General features: G+C 46.1%; 1 protein-coding gene across 10 annotated transcripts in view; it reads right to left on the bottom strand.

Annotated features, from left to right (window-relative positions):
- LOC130536635 (spondin-1-like) overlaps nt 1-16,347 on the bottom strand; it is a 104,318-nt gene that overhangs the window by 54,485 nt on the left and 33,486 nt on the right. For 8 of the 10 annotated variants that reach the window (XM_057052716.1, XM_057052720.1, XM_057052717.1 and 5 more), the window contains 4 exons: nt 9,691-9,764; nt 9,260-9,382; nt 6,628-6,762; nt 653-801 (listed from right to left, as the gene is read on the bottom strand). In XM_057052716.1, coding sequence (XP_056908696.1) covers nt 653-801; nt 6,628-6,762; nt 9,260-9,382; nt 9,691-9,764 — 481 coding nt within the window. The remainder of the gene's footprint in view (nt 1-652; nt 802-6,627; nt 6,763-9,259; nt 9,383-9,690; nt 9,765-16,347) is intronic. The other 2 variants (XM_057052714.1, XM_057052718.1) reach the window with 1 other exon arrangement.

Genomic DNA, 16,347 nt, shown 5'->3' with positions numbered 1-16,347 from the left:
AATCAAGATAGTAGATAATAGCAAACAAGTATGTAATTTGTACAAATCCTCTACTTGTAGTTCTAATGTATTTGATAAATTAAAAATGAATGAGAGCAAAAGGACATCTGCTTTTTGGTAGAGGTGGAATTTTATCATTCAGCAAAAATAAACAATTACGGTATGTCTCATCTTTATCAGTTATGTCTCGCCTTCTTGACCGTTTTATCCCCTTTGGGATGACAATGGCCAGTTCATCGCAGGGCCCTATGTGAGCATTTATGGGTTTGGTACCTTGCTCAAGGGTAACTCAGCAGTGCCCTAAAGGTGTTCTGGCACCTTCCACTACTAGCAGAACACCTTCCAAGTTTAGTCTGTACTGGGGCTTGAACTGAGAACCCTCTGCTTCTCAGCCCAGTTCCCAACAGATTGATCTACCACCAAATCAGTTATTGGTTTTTGGTGAGAATTGACTGTTTCCGAAATTAAGGCCTTCACAACCTGCCCACATTATACCTTACGGTTGGTTGAGGTGAGTGGAACTGATGGATTTGTGAACAACAAAACAGAGAGGGGATCATAGATACGTAAATACGATCTTTGTGCTCATGCTTGATTAATTCACAACTACCCTGTAATCAATAATGAAAGCTACCTTCTGTGCTAGTCCTACCTTCTGCCGAATCTCTTCTTCCATTCTAATAGGGGAACCAAATTCAGCAACCTGACGCACACCCTCAGTGGCAAAGCCTCCATATTCCCAGAGCATGTAGCTTTTTGAGTGAGATGCACCAATCAATGCTGACCAGTGGTTGGCTCGTCCTGTATATATGAAAAAAAAACAAAAAAGTTTATTATTATTGTTGTGAGACTGGAAAAACATTCAGTGAAACTTGATGTTGATTTTCAAAATCCCACGGGGTTCCTTTGTACACAAGTAAATCTTGCTAATTTTTTCATCCACTTAAAATTATAATAGCTTGGCTAGTTTTAATTGCATGCTTTTCACAGTTGAGTGTTTGAGCATCAGTGATGAATAAAGTATTCCACAGTTACATCATCTAACTTCATCTTCTATTTTGAGATAGGCAGAAAACATCAACTGCAGAACTTCTAAGAAATACTTTATATACATATGAAGTTATTATGCTTGAAGCATTCTGTTCTGTCCTGAGGGATGGACAGTGTGAGACGACTGAACAGTGCTTTTATTTTAACTCTTAAATTGCTGTTTTGTTATAGCGCCCGCATTTCTTAGTCTTATTGAAAAACAACATTTCATCTTTGAAATTGTATGTTTTAACCTATGCTATCACTTTCTTGTAAGTGTTCCTATGACATGTGCTGCTGACCTCTTGACCAGGTATACCCTTGTGAAAAAGATCCTGTTCTCAATGGGTTTTTATCTGGTTAAATTAAGCTTCATTAAATCAAAATAATATGTCAAGTGTGAGATCAAGGAAGTAGAAACTGCTAGTGAATCTCTGTTGGCCATTACACTCTCCACCTGCTATGGTAAAAGTTGAGGGGAAAAAGAATCTGCATTTACATTAACTTGAGTATGCTGGTTGAAGGCAATATCCCACCTTTTTTGGATATTGCTTTTACATGATCACAGCAAAACCTGTATATTCTTAACCCTGTTTAGAACATAAGTATAATTTTCTCAATTTCTGACATTTTTTACAACACAAACAATGGCAATGTTGACATCTTTCAAACTAAGACCACTGTGGCCTCTTGTGCAGTTGACACAGTTAATAGTTGCAAATTACATTTACATTTTTTATATTTTAGTCATTTAGCAGATGCATCCTCAAGAGAGGCCATTACATTTCTGATGTTTTTGCAACAAAATACTACATATTTTAATACTTTAACCCAGCCTACTACATCATCTCGTGGTCACATGACAACATTACACACATTTCATCAAAAACAAGATGGCAGGGATAGAAGCCAATTTTCTCAAGCCACTCTCAACAGAATAATGGACAAGTTAAAACAACTAATATTTTGTTGTTGAAATAATATTAGTCATGAACAATAATGTATGTGGGTTTATATAGCATGAAAATCTAACAATTTTCATTGACAAAAGCAGAATAGGTGTTCACAGCAATTGCAAACAGCTCTGAGGTGGCTTTATCAAATGGTGATGAGAATGAGCTGGCTGTTGGTGAATACATTTCACAGGAATTAGACCTCATGTCTATTGATCATAATGATTCTGAAGATGATTATTCACAAGCTCATTCACCAGATTATTCTGATGAACATTATTCACCACCTGAAGAAGCACCAGAATCAAAGTAAGCCACAAGATTCACAAATGCATTCACATGTTCATATGTAAATATGAACATGTCTTCATTGATTTATTATTTTGGCTTTCTCACACACAATTAAATTAGTCGCTAGAAGTGCCTTTTTTCACAGGAACATCACAATTATTAGGAAACTACTGACGCGGCATGATGCTGAACAGTTAGTCCATGCATTTGTTACTTCCAGGCTGGACTATTGTAATTCTTTATTATCAGGGTGTCCAAACAACTCTTTAAGAAGCCTCCAGTTAATCCAAAATGCTGCAGCCAGAGTTCTGACAGGCATTGACAAAAGAGATCACATTACTCCTGTACTGGTGTCTCTTCATTGGCTGCCCATTAAATTTAGAATAATTTTTAAAACCTTCTTTTGACCAACAAGGTCCTCAGAGGCCTCGCTCCATCCTACCTGGAGGAGCTAGTGATACCTTACCAGCCCAATAGACCGCTCCGCTCTCAGAATGCTGGTCTCCTTGTGGTTCCCAGAGTCTCTAGGAGTAGAATGGGGGGCCGAGCATTTAGCTATCAGGCCCCCCTGCTATGGAACCAGCTCCCTGTCCAGGTACAGGAGGCTGACTCCATCTCTACTTTTAAGATTAGGCTTAAAACCTACCTCTTTGAAAAAGCTTATTGTTACTAATTCTGCAGTTGCAGTTATTATCCTAGACAGACAAATTATCATACTTAGGGGGTCGTCTAATCATTAGGTTAACATCTTAGCTATGCTGCTATAGGCCAAGGCTGCCGGGGTCCAGAAACATGATCACCTGATAGGCCTCTGTCACCCCACTGGGTCATGGTTTCCTCTCCTCTCCTCTCCTCTCCTCTCCTCTCCTCTCCTCTCCTCTCCTCTTCCTCATCAAGTAGACGAGTGATGCTATTTCTTCTGTAGTTTTTCTGCTTCCCCTCGTTCTGTATTCATTTACAGGTATCGCCTTCAGAGCTGCATAATGACCTCCAACCCCGCTGACCCACTCAACCAGCAGCTTATTCAATATAATGTATTTTTTTATGTATTTCTATGCTCTATGCCTCTCCTCTCCTACCTATTCTATCCTCTACCTGTCCTCCCCCATTCTCCTCTCTCTCTTCCCAGCCAGCCATCAGCAGGAGGGTCCCCCTACATGAGCCTGGTCCTGCTCAAGGTTTCTTCCTGTAAAAGGGGAGTTTTTCCTTGCCACTGTTGCTTGTCTGGGGTTAGGCCCTGGGATTCTGGAAAGTGCCTTGAAACAATTTTGATTGTAAAAGATGCTATATAAATAAAGATTTGATTTGATTTGACACACACAGCTCATCCTTCCATACAATGTTAAAACATACACCAAGAGAAGAAATTCTGCTTCTCCCTGCTTCCCATGCTGTTATCGGCAACTCCAATCCATTTTGCATCCTGATACTCCTTACAGTGGATGTATCCTATTGTTCTTGAACAGGTGTGCGAGCTCACACATTAAGCATCACGAACATTAAGCATTAACAAGCCCCTCCTGGGCTACCACCTTATCGTGGTGGAGGGGTTTGCATGTCCCAATGATCCTAGGAGCTCCGTTGTCTGGGGCTATATGCCCCTGATAGGGCCACCCATGGCAAACAGGTCCTAGGTGAGGGATCAGACAAAGCGTAGCCCAGGACCCCCTCATGATGAAGAACAACATTGAGGCCAAGTTGGTGGCCGGACCTCTGCCCATGGAGTCCGGCCGGGCACAGCATGAAGAGGCAACATGGGATCCCTTCCCGTGGGCTTACCACCTGCAGGAGGGGCCAAGGGGGTCGAGTGCATTGTGTTTTGGGTAGAGGCCGAAGGCAGGGACCTTGGCGGTCTGATCCCCGGCTGCATAAACTGGCTCTAGGGACATGGAATGTCACCTCTCTGGTGGGAAAGGAGCCTGAGTTGGTGCGTGAGGTTGAGAAGTTCCGACTAGATATAGTTGGCCTCACCTCGACGCACAGCAAGGGCTCTGGAACCAGTCTTCTCGAGAGGGGTTGGACTCTCTACCACTCTGGAGTTGCCGATGTTGAGAGGCAACGGGCAGGGGTGGCAATTCTGGTTTCTCCCCAGCTCAGTGCCTGTATATTGGAGTTTACCCCGGTGGATGAGAGGGTACCCTCCCTTTGCCTTCAGGTCTAAAGGCCTATGGCCCAAACAGCAGTTCAGCGTATCCACCCTTTCTGGAGTCCTTAGAGGGAGTGCTGGAGAGCGCTCCTTCTGGGGGCTCCCTCGTCCTCCTGGGTGACTTCAATGCTCACGTTGGCAATGACAGTGTGACCTGGAGAGGTGTAATTGGGAAGAACGTCCCCCTTGAGCTGAACCCGAGTGGTGTTTTGTTATTGGACTTCTGTTCTCATCTCAGATTGTCCATAGCAAAGACCTTGTTCAGGCATAAAGGCGTCCACATGTGCACTTGGCACCAGGACACCTTAGGCCGCAGATCGATGATCGACTTTGTGGTTGTGTCATCGGATTTGCGGCCGCATGTTCTGGACACTCGGGTGACGAGAGGGGCGGAGCTGTCAACTGATCACCAGCTGGTGGCGAGTTGGCTCCAATGGTGGGGAAGGATGCCGGACAGACCCGGCAGGCCCAAACGTGTTGTGAGGGTCTGCTGAGAACGCCTGGCAGAGTCTCCTGTCAGAAGGAGCTTCAATTCACACCTCCGGGAGAGCTTTGACCATGTCCCGGGGCAGGCGGGGGACATTGAGTCCGAGTGGACCATGTTCCGTGCCTCCATTGTTGAGGCGGCTGACCAGTGCTATGGCCACAAGGTGGATGGTGCCTGTCGTGGCGGCAATGCCCGAACCCGCTGGTGGACACCAGCGGTGAGGGATGCCGTCAAGCTGAAGAAGGAGTCGTATCGGGCCTTACTGGCCTGTGGGACTCCTGAGGCAGCAGATAGGTACCGGCAGGCCAAGCGGAGTGCAGCTACGGCTGTTGCTGAGGCAAAGACCCGGGCATGGGAAGAGTTCGGTGAGGCCACCATCAGGCGTCTGAGGAAGGGGAAGCAGTGCACTGTCAACACTGTGTATAGTGGTGATGGTGTGCTGCTGACCTCAACTCGGGATGTTGTGGATTGGTGGAAGGAATACTTCGAGGACCTCCTCAATCCCACCAACACGCCTTCCAGTGAGGAAGTAGGGCCTGGGGACCTGGGGATAGGCTCTCATATCTCCGGGGCTGAAGTTGCCGAGGTAGTCAAAAAACTCCTCGGTGGCAAGGCCCCGGGGGTGGATGAGATCCGCCCGCAGTTCCTTAAGGCTCTGGTTGTTAGAGAGTTCAAGTACCTCGGGGTCTTGTTCACGAGTGAGGGAAGAATGGAGCAGGAGATCGACAGGCGGATCGGTGCGGCGTCCGCAGTAATGCGGACTCTGCACCGGTCCGTAGTGGTGAAGAGATTTACCGTTCGATCTTCGTTCCTACCCTCACCTATGGTCATGAGCTTTGGGTAATGACCGAAAGAACAAGATCACGGGTATAAACGGCCGAAATGAGCTTCCTCCGTAGGGTGGCTGGGCTCTCCCTTAGAGATAGGGTGAGAAGTTCTGCCATCCGGGAGGAGCTTGGAGTAGAGCTGCTGCTCCTCCGTGTTGAGAGGAGCCAGATGAGGTGTCTTGGGCATCTAGTTAGGATGCCCCCTGGACGCCTCCCTGGCGCGGTGTTCAGGGTATGTCCCTCCGGTAGGAGACCCCCGGGAAGACCCAGGACACGTTGGAGAGACTATGTCTTTCGACCGGCCTGGGAACGCCTGGGGATCCCTCCGGATGAGCTGGAAGAAGTAGCTGGGGAGAGGGAAGTCTGGGCTTCTCTTCTTAGGCTGCTGCCCCCGCGACCCGACCCCGGATAAGCTGTAGAGGATGGATGGATGGATGGATGGATGGATAAAAGCATAATGTGATGAAATACAATATAGCAAGAATAAAGAATATAACAAGGAAAAACAAATAAGAGATAACTTTGTTATGATTCTAACAATAAACTACTACAGAAAGAGTGTCCACACCAAAAAGTGGTTAATTTGCATGTTGATGCACTTTACAGATCTTGTACTTGTAAACACATGGCTGCTGTATTCCAATGACAAAAAAATGGTAGCCCAAGAAAGGGTATAATGAAATGGTGTCCACCAGCGGGTTCAGGCATTGCCACCATGACAGGCACCAGCCACCTTCTGGCCACAGCACCGGTCAGCCGCCTCAACAATGGAGGCACAGAACATGGTCCACTCGGACTCAATGTCCCCCACCTCCCCCGGGACATGGTCAAAGCTCTCTCAGAGGTGTGAGTTGAAGCTCCTTCTGACAGGAGACTCTCCCAGGCTTTACGTACTTGCGATACGTTTCGGTCGGCCGGGTCTGTCCGGCATCCTTCCGCACCATCGGAGCCAACTAACCACCAGGTGGTGATCAGTTGACAACTCTGCCCCTCTCTTCACCCGGGTGTCCAGAACATGCGGCTGCAAATCTGATGACACGACCACAAAGTCGATCATCGAGGCGTCCTGTGCCAAGTGTACATGTGGACGCCTTTATGCCTGAACTAGGTGTTCATTATGGACAATCTGAGACAATCACAGAAGTCCAACAACAAAACACCACTCGGGTTCAGATCGGGGGGCATTCTTCCCAATCACACCTCTCCAGGTCCCACTGTCGCTGCCAACGTGATCATTGAAGTCACCCAGGAGGACGAGGGAACCCCTAGAAGGAGCACAATCCAGCACTCCCTCTAAGGACTCCAAAAAGGGTGGATACGCTGAACGGCTGTTTGGGCCACAGGCACAAACAACAGTCAGGATCCATCCCTACACCCATAGGCAAAGGGAGGCTACCTTCTCATTCACCGAGGTAAACTCCAACATACAGGCACTGAGCCGGGGAGCAATAAGAATTGCCCGTCGCCTATCATTATTGGCAACTCCAGAGTGGTAGAGAGTCCAACCCCTCTCGAGAAGACTGGTTCCAGAGCCCTTGCTATGCGTCGAGGTGAGGCAGACTATATCTAGTTGGAACTTCTCAATCAGGTACACCAGCTCAGGCTCCTTTCCCGTCAGAGAGGTGACATTCCATGTCCCTAGAGCTAGTTTCTGCAGCTTGGGATCAGACCGCCAAGGTCTCTGCCTTCGGCTGCCACCCAACACACAATGCACCCGACCCCCTTGGCCCCTCCTGCAGGTGGTAAACCCACGGGAAGGGGGCCCCATGTTGCCTCTTCGGGCTGTGCAAGTGTTAGTGTGACCTGTGACCTACATTAGCTGATGTTCTATTGCCTCAGAATAGCAGGAGACAACCTGACCATCCTGTGACACTCCATCCCCCATTTTCTTATATGTTCCTTTTGTATATATCATGCTTTGTTTTATCCTGTGACGCTTACGCTCTATCATATGACGCTTACACTTACGCTTATTGTAATCATACATGTTCGTGTGCTAGTATAAAAATAAACCTCACCAGGGGCCACACTTGTAGCTCACACTGCAGACGTGTGGTTGCCCTTGCAGCAAGTAAACTGAAGCTTCCGTCTCATTCCTCTGATAGAAACAGCATGAGAAGAACTGATTGCTTTCTTCCTCCCTAACAGCAAGGCCGGACTCCATTGGCAGAGATGCGGCCACCAGGCGCTCGCCAAAGTGCCCTGCCCCCAGGCCTGGCTCCAGGAGAGGGCCCCGGTGACCCGCGTCCGGGCAAGGGAAACTTGGAACTAATATTGTTACTTGTCATTAGGGGGTCCTGGGATACACTTTGTCTGATCCCTCACCTAGGAACTGTTTGCCATGGGTGGCCCTACCAGGGGCATAAAGCCCCAGACAACAGCTTAAATGTGCCAGAACTTCTGTGGAAAAGAGCTTCACTTTCCAATAAAGGGCAAGAAGACCAGATCTGCCTGAAACAATGATCTTATTTTAGAGTTGGAGCCTTTAAATGCAGAAATTGTATGGTCTGGAGGCATTGTTTTAAGGGTAAGGAGAGCGCAACAACTTCAAATGTCATATGAAGATGGGAGGGATAGCATCAAATACAATAGCATATTCTCTTGGGCTGATGGGAATCTTGTATTCTGCAAGGACTTTATAGTAACTGTAACATAATCAATCTTTGTTAAAAAGCTGACTGAAAAGTAAAATACCATTGTTAAACCATGTATTGTAAAACAATGACTTGCTGTTATAAAGAATATAAACATTGTTCCAGATGTAACCTCCTTGGGAAGAGAAGTTGTGCTAGTACAGTAAAGCCCATGCCAAAGGAATCTGTTATTGTTCCAGTAAGTCTTGTAAATCTACTAGCAATATTGGTTTTATCCCTAGATGTTAATGATCGAGAGTCTCTCTCATGGAATCCATCCAATGTTTCAATGAGCCAGAGGCATTCTGACTGATACTAAAGCACTGGGCAACATAACCCAGAAGTAATGCAGAAGTCCAAAAACATTTTTTGGGCAAATCCACCAGGTGAGCAATTTTCATTCAAATAAATTTGTCTCGCACAGTGCCCATAATGTGTCGTAGAATCTCTTTAGCAGAAAGTCAGCAGATTGCGGATCTTGTCGGTACACTGACATGAGCAATAAAAAAGCTGTGTCATATCACTAGGCAAGCTGTATATAAATAATTCCCAATCGGTGGAGCATGATATACTTCACAAATGCACTACCAATAAAGACTGTCTAACCACATATTTAATTTGTTTAATTCAAAAAAACGTGGGAAAAATCTCTGCCCATCAGAAGTTAGTTGATGGGCAGGAACATCAAGGTCATCAAGTAATTTAGCGGGATGATGCTTTCACATTGCAGGTGCCCCGTGCCATCTCCCTAATTGACACTGCAAATGACCTTCAACAAAAAGCAATGACAACCGTTTTACACGGGTTTAGTTTGTTTTAGTTTATGAAACACAACAGAGAAAAAAACACAAGGAATATGCTTGCAGTAGTCGATGTCTGTGATCTGAACTCACTTGGGTAGTCCTTGGGATGTACTTTTTCTGACCAATTGCCATGAAATGTAAGTCTGTATTTGGCTGTTCCACAGGCACAACAATCCATTTCAGGAGTTTCTGTGGCTTCACCAAAGGCATGCTCTGTAGGAAGACAAGATTAACATGGTACCACCCCCGACAAAAAAAAGAGGTCTGTTGAAAATGGCACTGGATTAAAGAAGATGGTAAGACAGCAAACACAAAAATCGGAGTGGGTAAGTCAAAGCAAAAAGGTAAAAATAAAATAAAATCTCATACAATCAAGTGCTACACAGTAAATTAACTCTGAAAATGATTTATTACTATTAAAATATTGACATAAAAACGATTTCAGAATTTAAACAGTTTTACTTTTACTTTGTTTTACTTTCAAATGGGTGAGACAGGATCAGACAATGGCATCACATTACCTTTCTCACATAAGGGAATGGTGAGGGAGCCTTCATCCTGGAAATAAATTATCTTTTTCTGGAAAATACTGGCCCTAGTGAAACAAACACAGATCTAGTGAGAGTGTAAAAATGAAGCTAAAATTGAGAATTCGTGAAAATCGAAAAATGAGAAATTTGGATAACTGTAGCTTTGTAAATGGGCAATTACACAAGATGGTTTCTTGAGCTCTCATACGAACAAAGAAAAATCTCCTCTGAAAGAAAAATCTTTCACAGGATGAGGATATTTTTTCAACACTGACAGAACAATTGCTTTGGAAATAACAAAGTGGAAAAGATGTTATATATTGGACAATCTTATAGTCCAATGTAGAATATGCAGTGTCTTGCTGTGCCAAGAGGCAGGTTCTGTCAAATAAGCTGATACTGGTTGAAACTGTTGCAATAACCTTAACAATCGTCTTATGGAAACGCCAACTATCAAAATAGCCATCCACTGTAAAAACAAGTTTAGTAGTAGTATGTAGTAAGGCAACAGGTGTTTTATTTCCCATCACACTCTCGTACCACTTCAACATGGGCGGGGCCTTTAAAGCAATGCAACAAAAACTCTACAATTGGCTCTAAACAATGCAAATTCCAAATTGTAGGAAGCGTTGACCCAAACTACAAACAGAACTTAAGTACCAGTACACGCGCAGCATATAATTGCTACACATAAAACAAACTTATTAATCGATAATAACACTGGTTTAATTCATTCCTAGCTTGTGTTTGGTGTTTTAAAGTTTATCCAATATCACATTTATTCTCTTTTCTATATTTGTCTTTTTTAAGGGAAAAAAGAGAAAAAAAAGAAGGAAAACAGACCAAAAACAACAATACAAAAATAAATAAATAAAATAATTAATTGACTTGGAAATGATTCAAAAACAAATGAACAACTTACAAAAGTATGAAAGAGAGAGTAGAATAGAAGAAAAGTTAGATTAAAAAAACAATACATATTTACAAATCCATTCATATACTGCTTATACACATATAACAAGCTAATCCACATATACATATGACCCTATGGATCCAAATATATGTATATACATACCTGTGTACACCGATACTTGTGAACATAATCTAACAGCACATAATGGTAATAATAAACAAATTTAGACCATGGCAACACTGACACTAAGCAGCCAAAATCAATCAATCAATCAATCAACTAGTCAATCAATCTTTATTTATATAGCTTCTGTTACAATCAAAATTGTTTCGAGGCGCTTTACAGAATCCCAGGACCTGGACCAACAAGCAACAGTGGCAAGGAAAAAATCCCCTTTAACAGGAAGAAACCTTGAGCAGGACCTGGCTCATATAGGGATACCCTCCTGCTGATGGCCAGCTGGGTTTAGAGAGAAGAGAAGGGGGAGGAGGACAGGTAGAGGAGAGAATAGGTAGAGAACATAGAAAAACATTATATTAATTAAAATAAACTTCTGGAAGAGTCGAGTTGAATGGGTCAGCGGGGTTGGAGGTCAGTAGGTCAGCATACAACTATGAAGGCGGCGATACCTGTTGATGGATACAGAGAGGGGTGGGGGGGAAGCAGAGAAACTATACAAGAAACAACATCATCAATGAGCTACAAGAGGAGAGAAGTGGAGAGGAGAGGAAGCCATGACCCAGTGGGTTGACAGAGGCCTGTCAGGTGATCATGTTTCTGGGTGCCTCGGCCTATAGCAGCATAACTAAGATGTTAACCTAATAATCAGACGACCCTCTAAGTATTATATATTAGAGGGTCTACAGTTTACATTATATATATTCTCTGTCTAGGATAGTAACTGCAACTACAGGATGAGTGATAATAAGCGTTTTCAAAGAGGTAGGTTTTAAGTCTAATCTTAAAAGTAGAGATGGAGTCAGCCTCCCATACCTGGACTGAGAGCTGGTTCCACAGCAGGGGGGCCTGGTAGCTAAATGCTCGGCCCCCCATTCTACCCGTAGAGACTCTGGGGACCACAAGTAAACCAGCATTCTGAGAGCGGAGCGGTCTATTGGGCTGGTATGGTGTCACTAGCTCCTCCAGGTAGGATGGAGCTAGGCCTCTGAGGACCTTGTAGGTCAGAAGAAGGGTTTTAAAAATTATTCTAACTTTAACGGGCAGCCAATGAAGCGACGCCATTACAGGAGTTATGTGATCTCTTTTGTCAATACCTGTCAGAACTCTAGCTGCAGCATTGTGGATCACCTAGAGGCTTCTTAAAGAGTTGTTTGGACACCCTGATAATAGAGAATTACAATAGTCCAGCCTGGAAGTAACAAATGCATGGACTAACTTTTTAGCATCATGCCGCGTCAGTAGTTTGCGATGTTTCTTAGGTGAAAAAGGCATTTCTAGAGACTATTTTAATGTGTGAGTTAAAGGACAGATTTTGGTCAAAAGGTACTCCAAGATTCCTTACACAGAAACTAGATGCTAAGGAGATACCATTTAGAGTGATAATGTGATCTAATCTATCCCTGAGAGGTTCAGTACCAAACACCATGACCTTAGTTTTCCTGAATTAAGGAGAAGGAAATTTGAAGACATCCAAGACTTTATGTCTTTAAAACAGGTCTGAAGCTTCACTAACTGCTCTGTCTCGTCTGGTTTCATGGATAGATATAGCTGTCATCAGCATAACAATGAAAATTTAATCCACCAAAAGCCCTAGGTGTCTAATGTGCACTTAAAATTGGAAGGTAGATAAAGATGTAGGTAGAAAGAGGGGACGGTTGCCTTTAAGAACACCCCCTACCTCTAATCCACCCGCAGCGTACCCGCCCCCAAACCCTGTGTTGTTGTGTGCGTGTGGCGCATGTGTTTATATATATATATATAAATTACATGACTATTGGCCTGCTCAGCCTGAGGGGTGGCACAGGGCATTATTAAAAGGCCCCAACTCCCCTGCAAGGACCGAGTATCACGTTTCCAATATCATGTGTCTGGCCACTGATTTCCCTGAGTGGCCATCAGCATGGACATCATGTGGTAAACCTTGATTGAGTTTGCACCATATAGAGAATGATCCCCTGGATCATTCCATCTGCCACACAGTGCTAAAGCCTCATTGTTGGACCAAGGTAATGCCTTGCTTAGAGCCATTTTTATTTATTTTTTATATACAGAAATAGACATTTTGGTTGTTGCAGAGTTTTGGGTTTGACTTTTCTGAAATGCAATACTCTCATTAGTGACATCATTGTTGTTTAACAGTTGATGATAATTTCACATAATTATCTTGAGATCTTGAACTGACAGATCAGTGAGAGTATTGTGTCTTTTTTTAAACTGTGGCAGAAAATTATTATATTTTCCAATCATAAATAAGGTTATTATGTGTTTACCTGCATTTGACCTTTGTAAGTATAAAGTGCCAGAGCATTTGTAAAGGTTGTCTATGGTCAAATGGGCAGAGACTGGAAACTAAGCACAATCTCTCTCTCTCTCTCTCTCTCTCTCTCTCTCTCCTCTCTCTCCTCTCTCCTCTCTCTCTCTCTCTCTCTCTCTCTCTCTCTCTCGCTGACCGCGTGTTGGAGAGCGTGCTGTGAGTTTTGTTAGTTTTTGCGTGTTTTTCCCCGACTAACTCCCCCTTCTTGGCGGTGTATCTGCACTATTATCAGGGTGGTTGTTGTCGGGTGGTTTGGTGGAGTTTAGTGTAGTTTGGTGGAGGGTTAGTCGCGTTTTGCGGCGGGGATGGCGTCCTCGGGGATGCCGTCTCTCTCGATCCGTCACGGGATTCGGGTCCAACCCGACCCGTCTGTACCGGTGGAGGAGGTTCTCCTGGCTGTGGGAGACCAGGTGGGACACGCTAACCTGTCCTACGCCTCCAGGATGAACAGAGGAGTGGTAGTCTTTGTTAAAGAGGAGCGACTGGTGGCTGAGTTGGTGGGGAGGGGGGTGACGGTGAATGGTGCGTACCTGCAGGTGTCCCCGCTCGCCACGCCCTCCACTCGGGTCACCGTCTCAGGTGTTCCCCCATTTGTTACCAATGAGGCTCTGGAGCAGGAGCTGCAGCGTTTTGGAAAGTTTGCAAGTGGTTTGAGGACCGTGGGTCTGGGCTGCAGGAGCGACAAACTGAAGCACGTGCTCTCGCTCAGGAGGCAGTGCTTCATGTTCCTCACCTGTCCGTCACAGACACTGGACGTGTCCTTCAGGGTGAGACATGGAGACGGACACTACATGGTCTACGCTAGCTCTGGGAGCATGAGGTGTTTTGAGTGCGGGGATGTGGGACACAAGCGTGTCGCTTGTCCTCACAGACCCGCTAATGAGGGCGCTCGCACCGGCGCCATGTCGAGCCGCGTCGCCCCGCCGAGCGGCGGTGGTGACGAGGGGGCGGCCGATGTTGGAGGAGGCCCTAGTGGACAGGTAGAGGAGCAAGGAGGAGGTGAATGTGTAGCTGCAGTTAGGGCAGGAAGTGAGGGAGCAGCTGAGGAGGTGCAAATGGCAGGGAAGGCGCAGGCAGGAGCAACAGAGGAGGTGGAGATGGGAGCAACAGAGGAGGTGGAGATGGGAGCAACAGAGGAGGTGAAGATGGGAGTAAATGTACAGACAGGAGCAGCTGAGGAGGAGCAGCCAGGAGCTCAGGGGGTCAGTGGTGACCAGGGTCAGGCTGCTGGGGAGCAGCTCCCTGATCAGCCAGCTGAGATGCTGAGTGTTGATGAGGGAGGGGAGGAGGTGATGGAGTCTGACTCTAACTCCGACTGTGGGTCTATAGTGGACTCCCAGTCCCTTACTGGGGACCTGTACACCCTGGAAGACATCACCAGTTTCCTGGATGAAACCTTCGGCCAGTCTGTGAAAGCAGCTGATTTTTTCCCAGACCCTGAAAAGTTTTTGAAAAGTGCATTGATGTTGCACAAGGCTGTGGGAGTCGACCTCCTCGATGAAAGAAAAAGATTCCGTCTAAAGAAACACATGACACCGACAAGAAAGATGCTGAAGCAGAAAGGAAGGAAAAAAGTTAAAACATGTTAAAAGCCCCAAACAAGTTGCTGAGGTTAATGACGAGGATGAATGTGTTGCATAACTTTTCTTTCCTTTGCTGCTCCTTCTACTGCTTCACCTCTCCAAGCCTCTATGAACAAGCTCAGGGTGGCCTCACTCAACATCAATGGTGGCAGGGATCCACAGAAGAGGGCTTTGGTTGCAGATATGGTTGCTCAGAAGAAGCTAGACATCCTTCTCCTCCAGGAGACACACAGTGATGGAGACAATGAGGTAGACTGGGGTCTGTGGTGGAGAGGCCTGTCCAGGTTGTCCCATGGCACCAACCTGTCTGCAGGTGTGGCCACTCTGTTCTCTCCCAGGCTGGACGTTAGAGTCACCTCCACCACAGAGATCGCTGCAGGCAGAGCTCTAGCTGTCAGAGCTGAGGTTCAGGGCTTCGTCTTCTGTCTAATAAACATCTATGCTCCCAATCAGGGCTCAGACAGACTGGACCTGTTCCAGAAGGTCTCCTCGTTTGTGGAGCAGTGTGGTCAGGACGAGTGTGTAGTCATGGGGGGGGACTGGAACTGCACCACAGACGTCACACTGGACAGGATTGGACAGGAGCCTCATCTCCAGTCAGCTGCTGTGCTGTCTAGGCTGGGAGCAGAGCTGGGGATGGTAGATGTTTGGAGAGTGAAGCATCCCACCAGCAGGCAGTACACATGGGTGAAGGTGGTGGATGGGGTCATTAGTGCCGCTAGGCTGGACAGGTTCTACCTGTCCCAGGGTTTTAGCAATAGGTTAGTTAACAGTCACATTTATCCGGTTGGGTTCACTGATCATCACTTGGCCACTTTTGATTTTCTTATTTCACAAACACACAAATGCAGCTCATACTGGCACTTTAACGTGAAGCTGCTCCAGGACACTGAGTTTAGTCGTAGGTTCGAGGCCTTTTGGGGAACCTGGAGAGGGAGGAAGGAGGACTTTGAGTGTCTTGGTCAGTGGTGGGAGGTGGGTAAAGCACACATCAGAGCCTTCTGTCAGCAATACAGTAGTCACACAACAACACGGGTAAAACACACCATAGAACACTTGGAGAGGGAGATCAGGGATCTGGAGGGTAGTTTCAGCACACACACCAGCACAGAGGGACACACACTGAGACAGAAGAGGCAGGAACTCAGCTCTTTTTTACAGGAAAGAGTGAAGGGGGCCTTGGTGAGGTCAAGGTTCACCAGCATCAAGGAGATGGACGCTCCCACCTCCTTCTTTTTCAATCTGGAGAGGTCTGTTTCACGCGCCAAGCAGATGCTCTGCCTCCGCCAGCCTGATGAGACGATGACAGCTGACCAGGGTGAGATGAGGAGACACGCTGTAGACTTCTACGGCGCCCTCTACAGGGCAGAGGACTGTAGCAGGGAAGATGAGCTCCTGCAGGGTCTTCCTCGGCTGAGCCAGAGGGACCGGTCCACCCTGGACGCTGACATCACATTGGATGAACTTACTGCTGCGGTGGGACAGATGGCTTCTGGTCGAGCTCCAGGACTGGATGGTTTGCCCGCAGACTTCTATAAACATTTCTGGAGGTGTCTGGGTGCTGACCTGTGGGAGGTGCTGCAGGAGTGCACACAGGTCGATTACCGACATCCTGTCAGACCGCGGTCCTCTCTCTAATCCCAAAGAAGGGGGACCTG

Source organism: Takifugu flavidus, chromosome 13, assembly GCF_003711565.1.
Source record: "Takifugu flavidus isolate HTHZ2018 chromosome 13, ASM371156v2, whole genome shotgun sequence".
NCBI classification, from domain to species: Eukaryota; Metazoa; Chordata; class Actinopteri; order Tetraodontiformes; family Tetraodontidae; genus Takifugu; species Takifugu flavidus.
The sequence above is the reverse complement of the archived record's forward strand: the minus strand, read 5'-3'. Positions and strand labels throughout refer to the sequence as shown.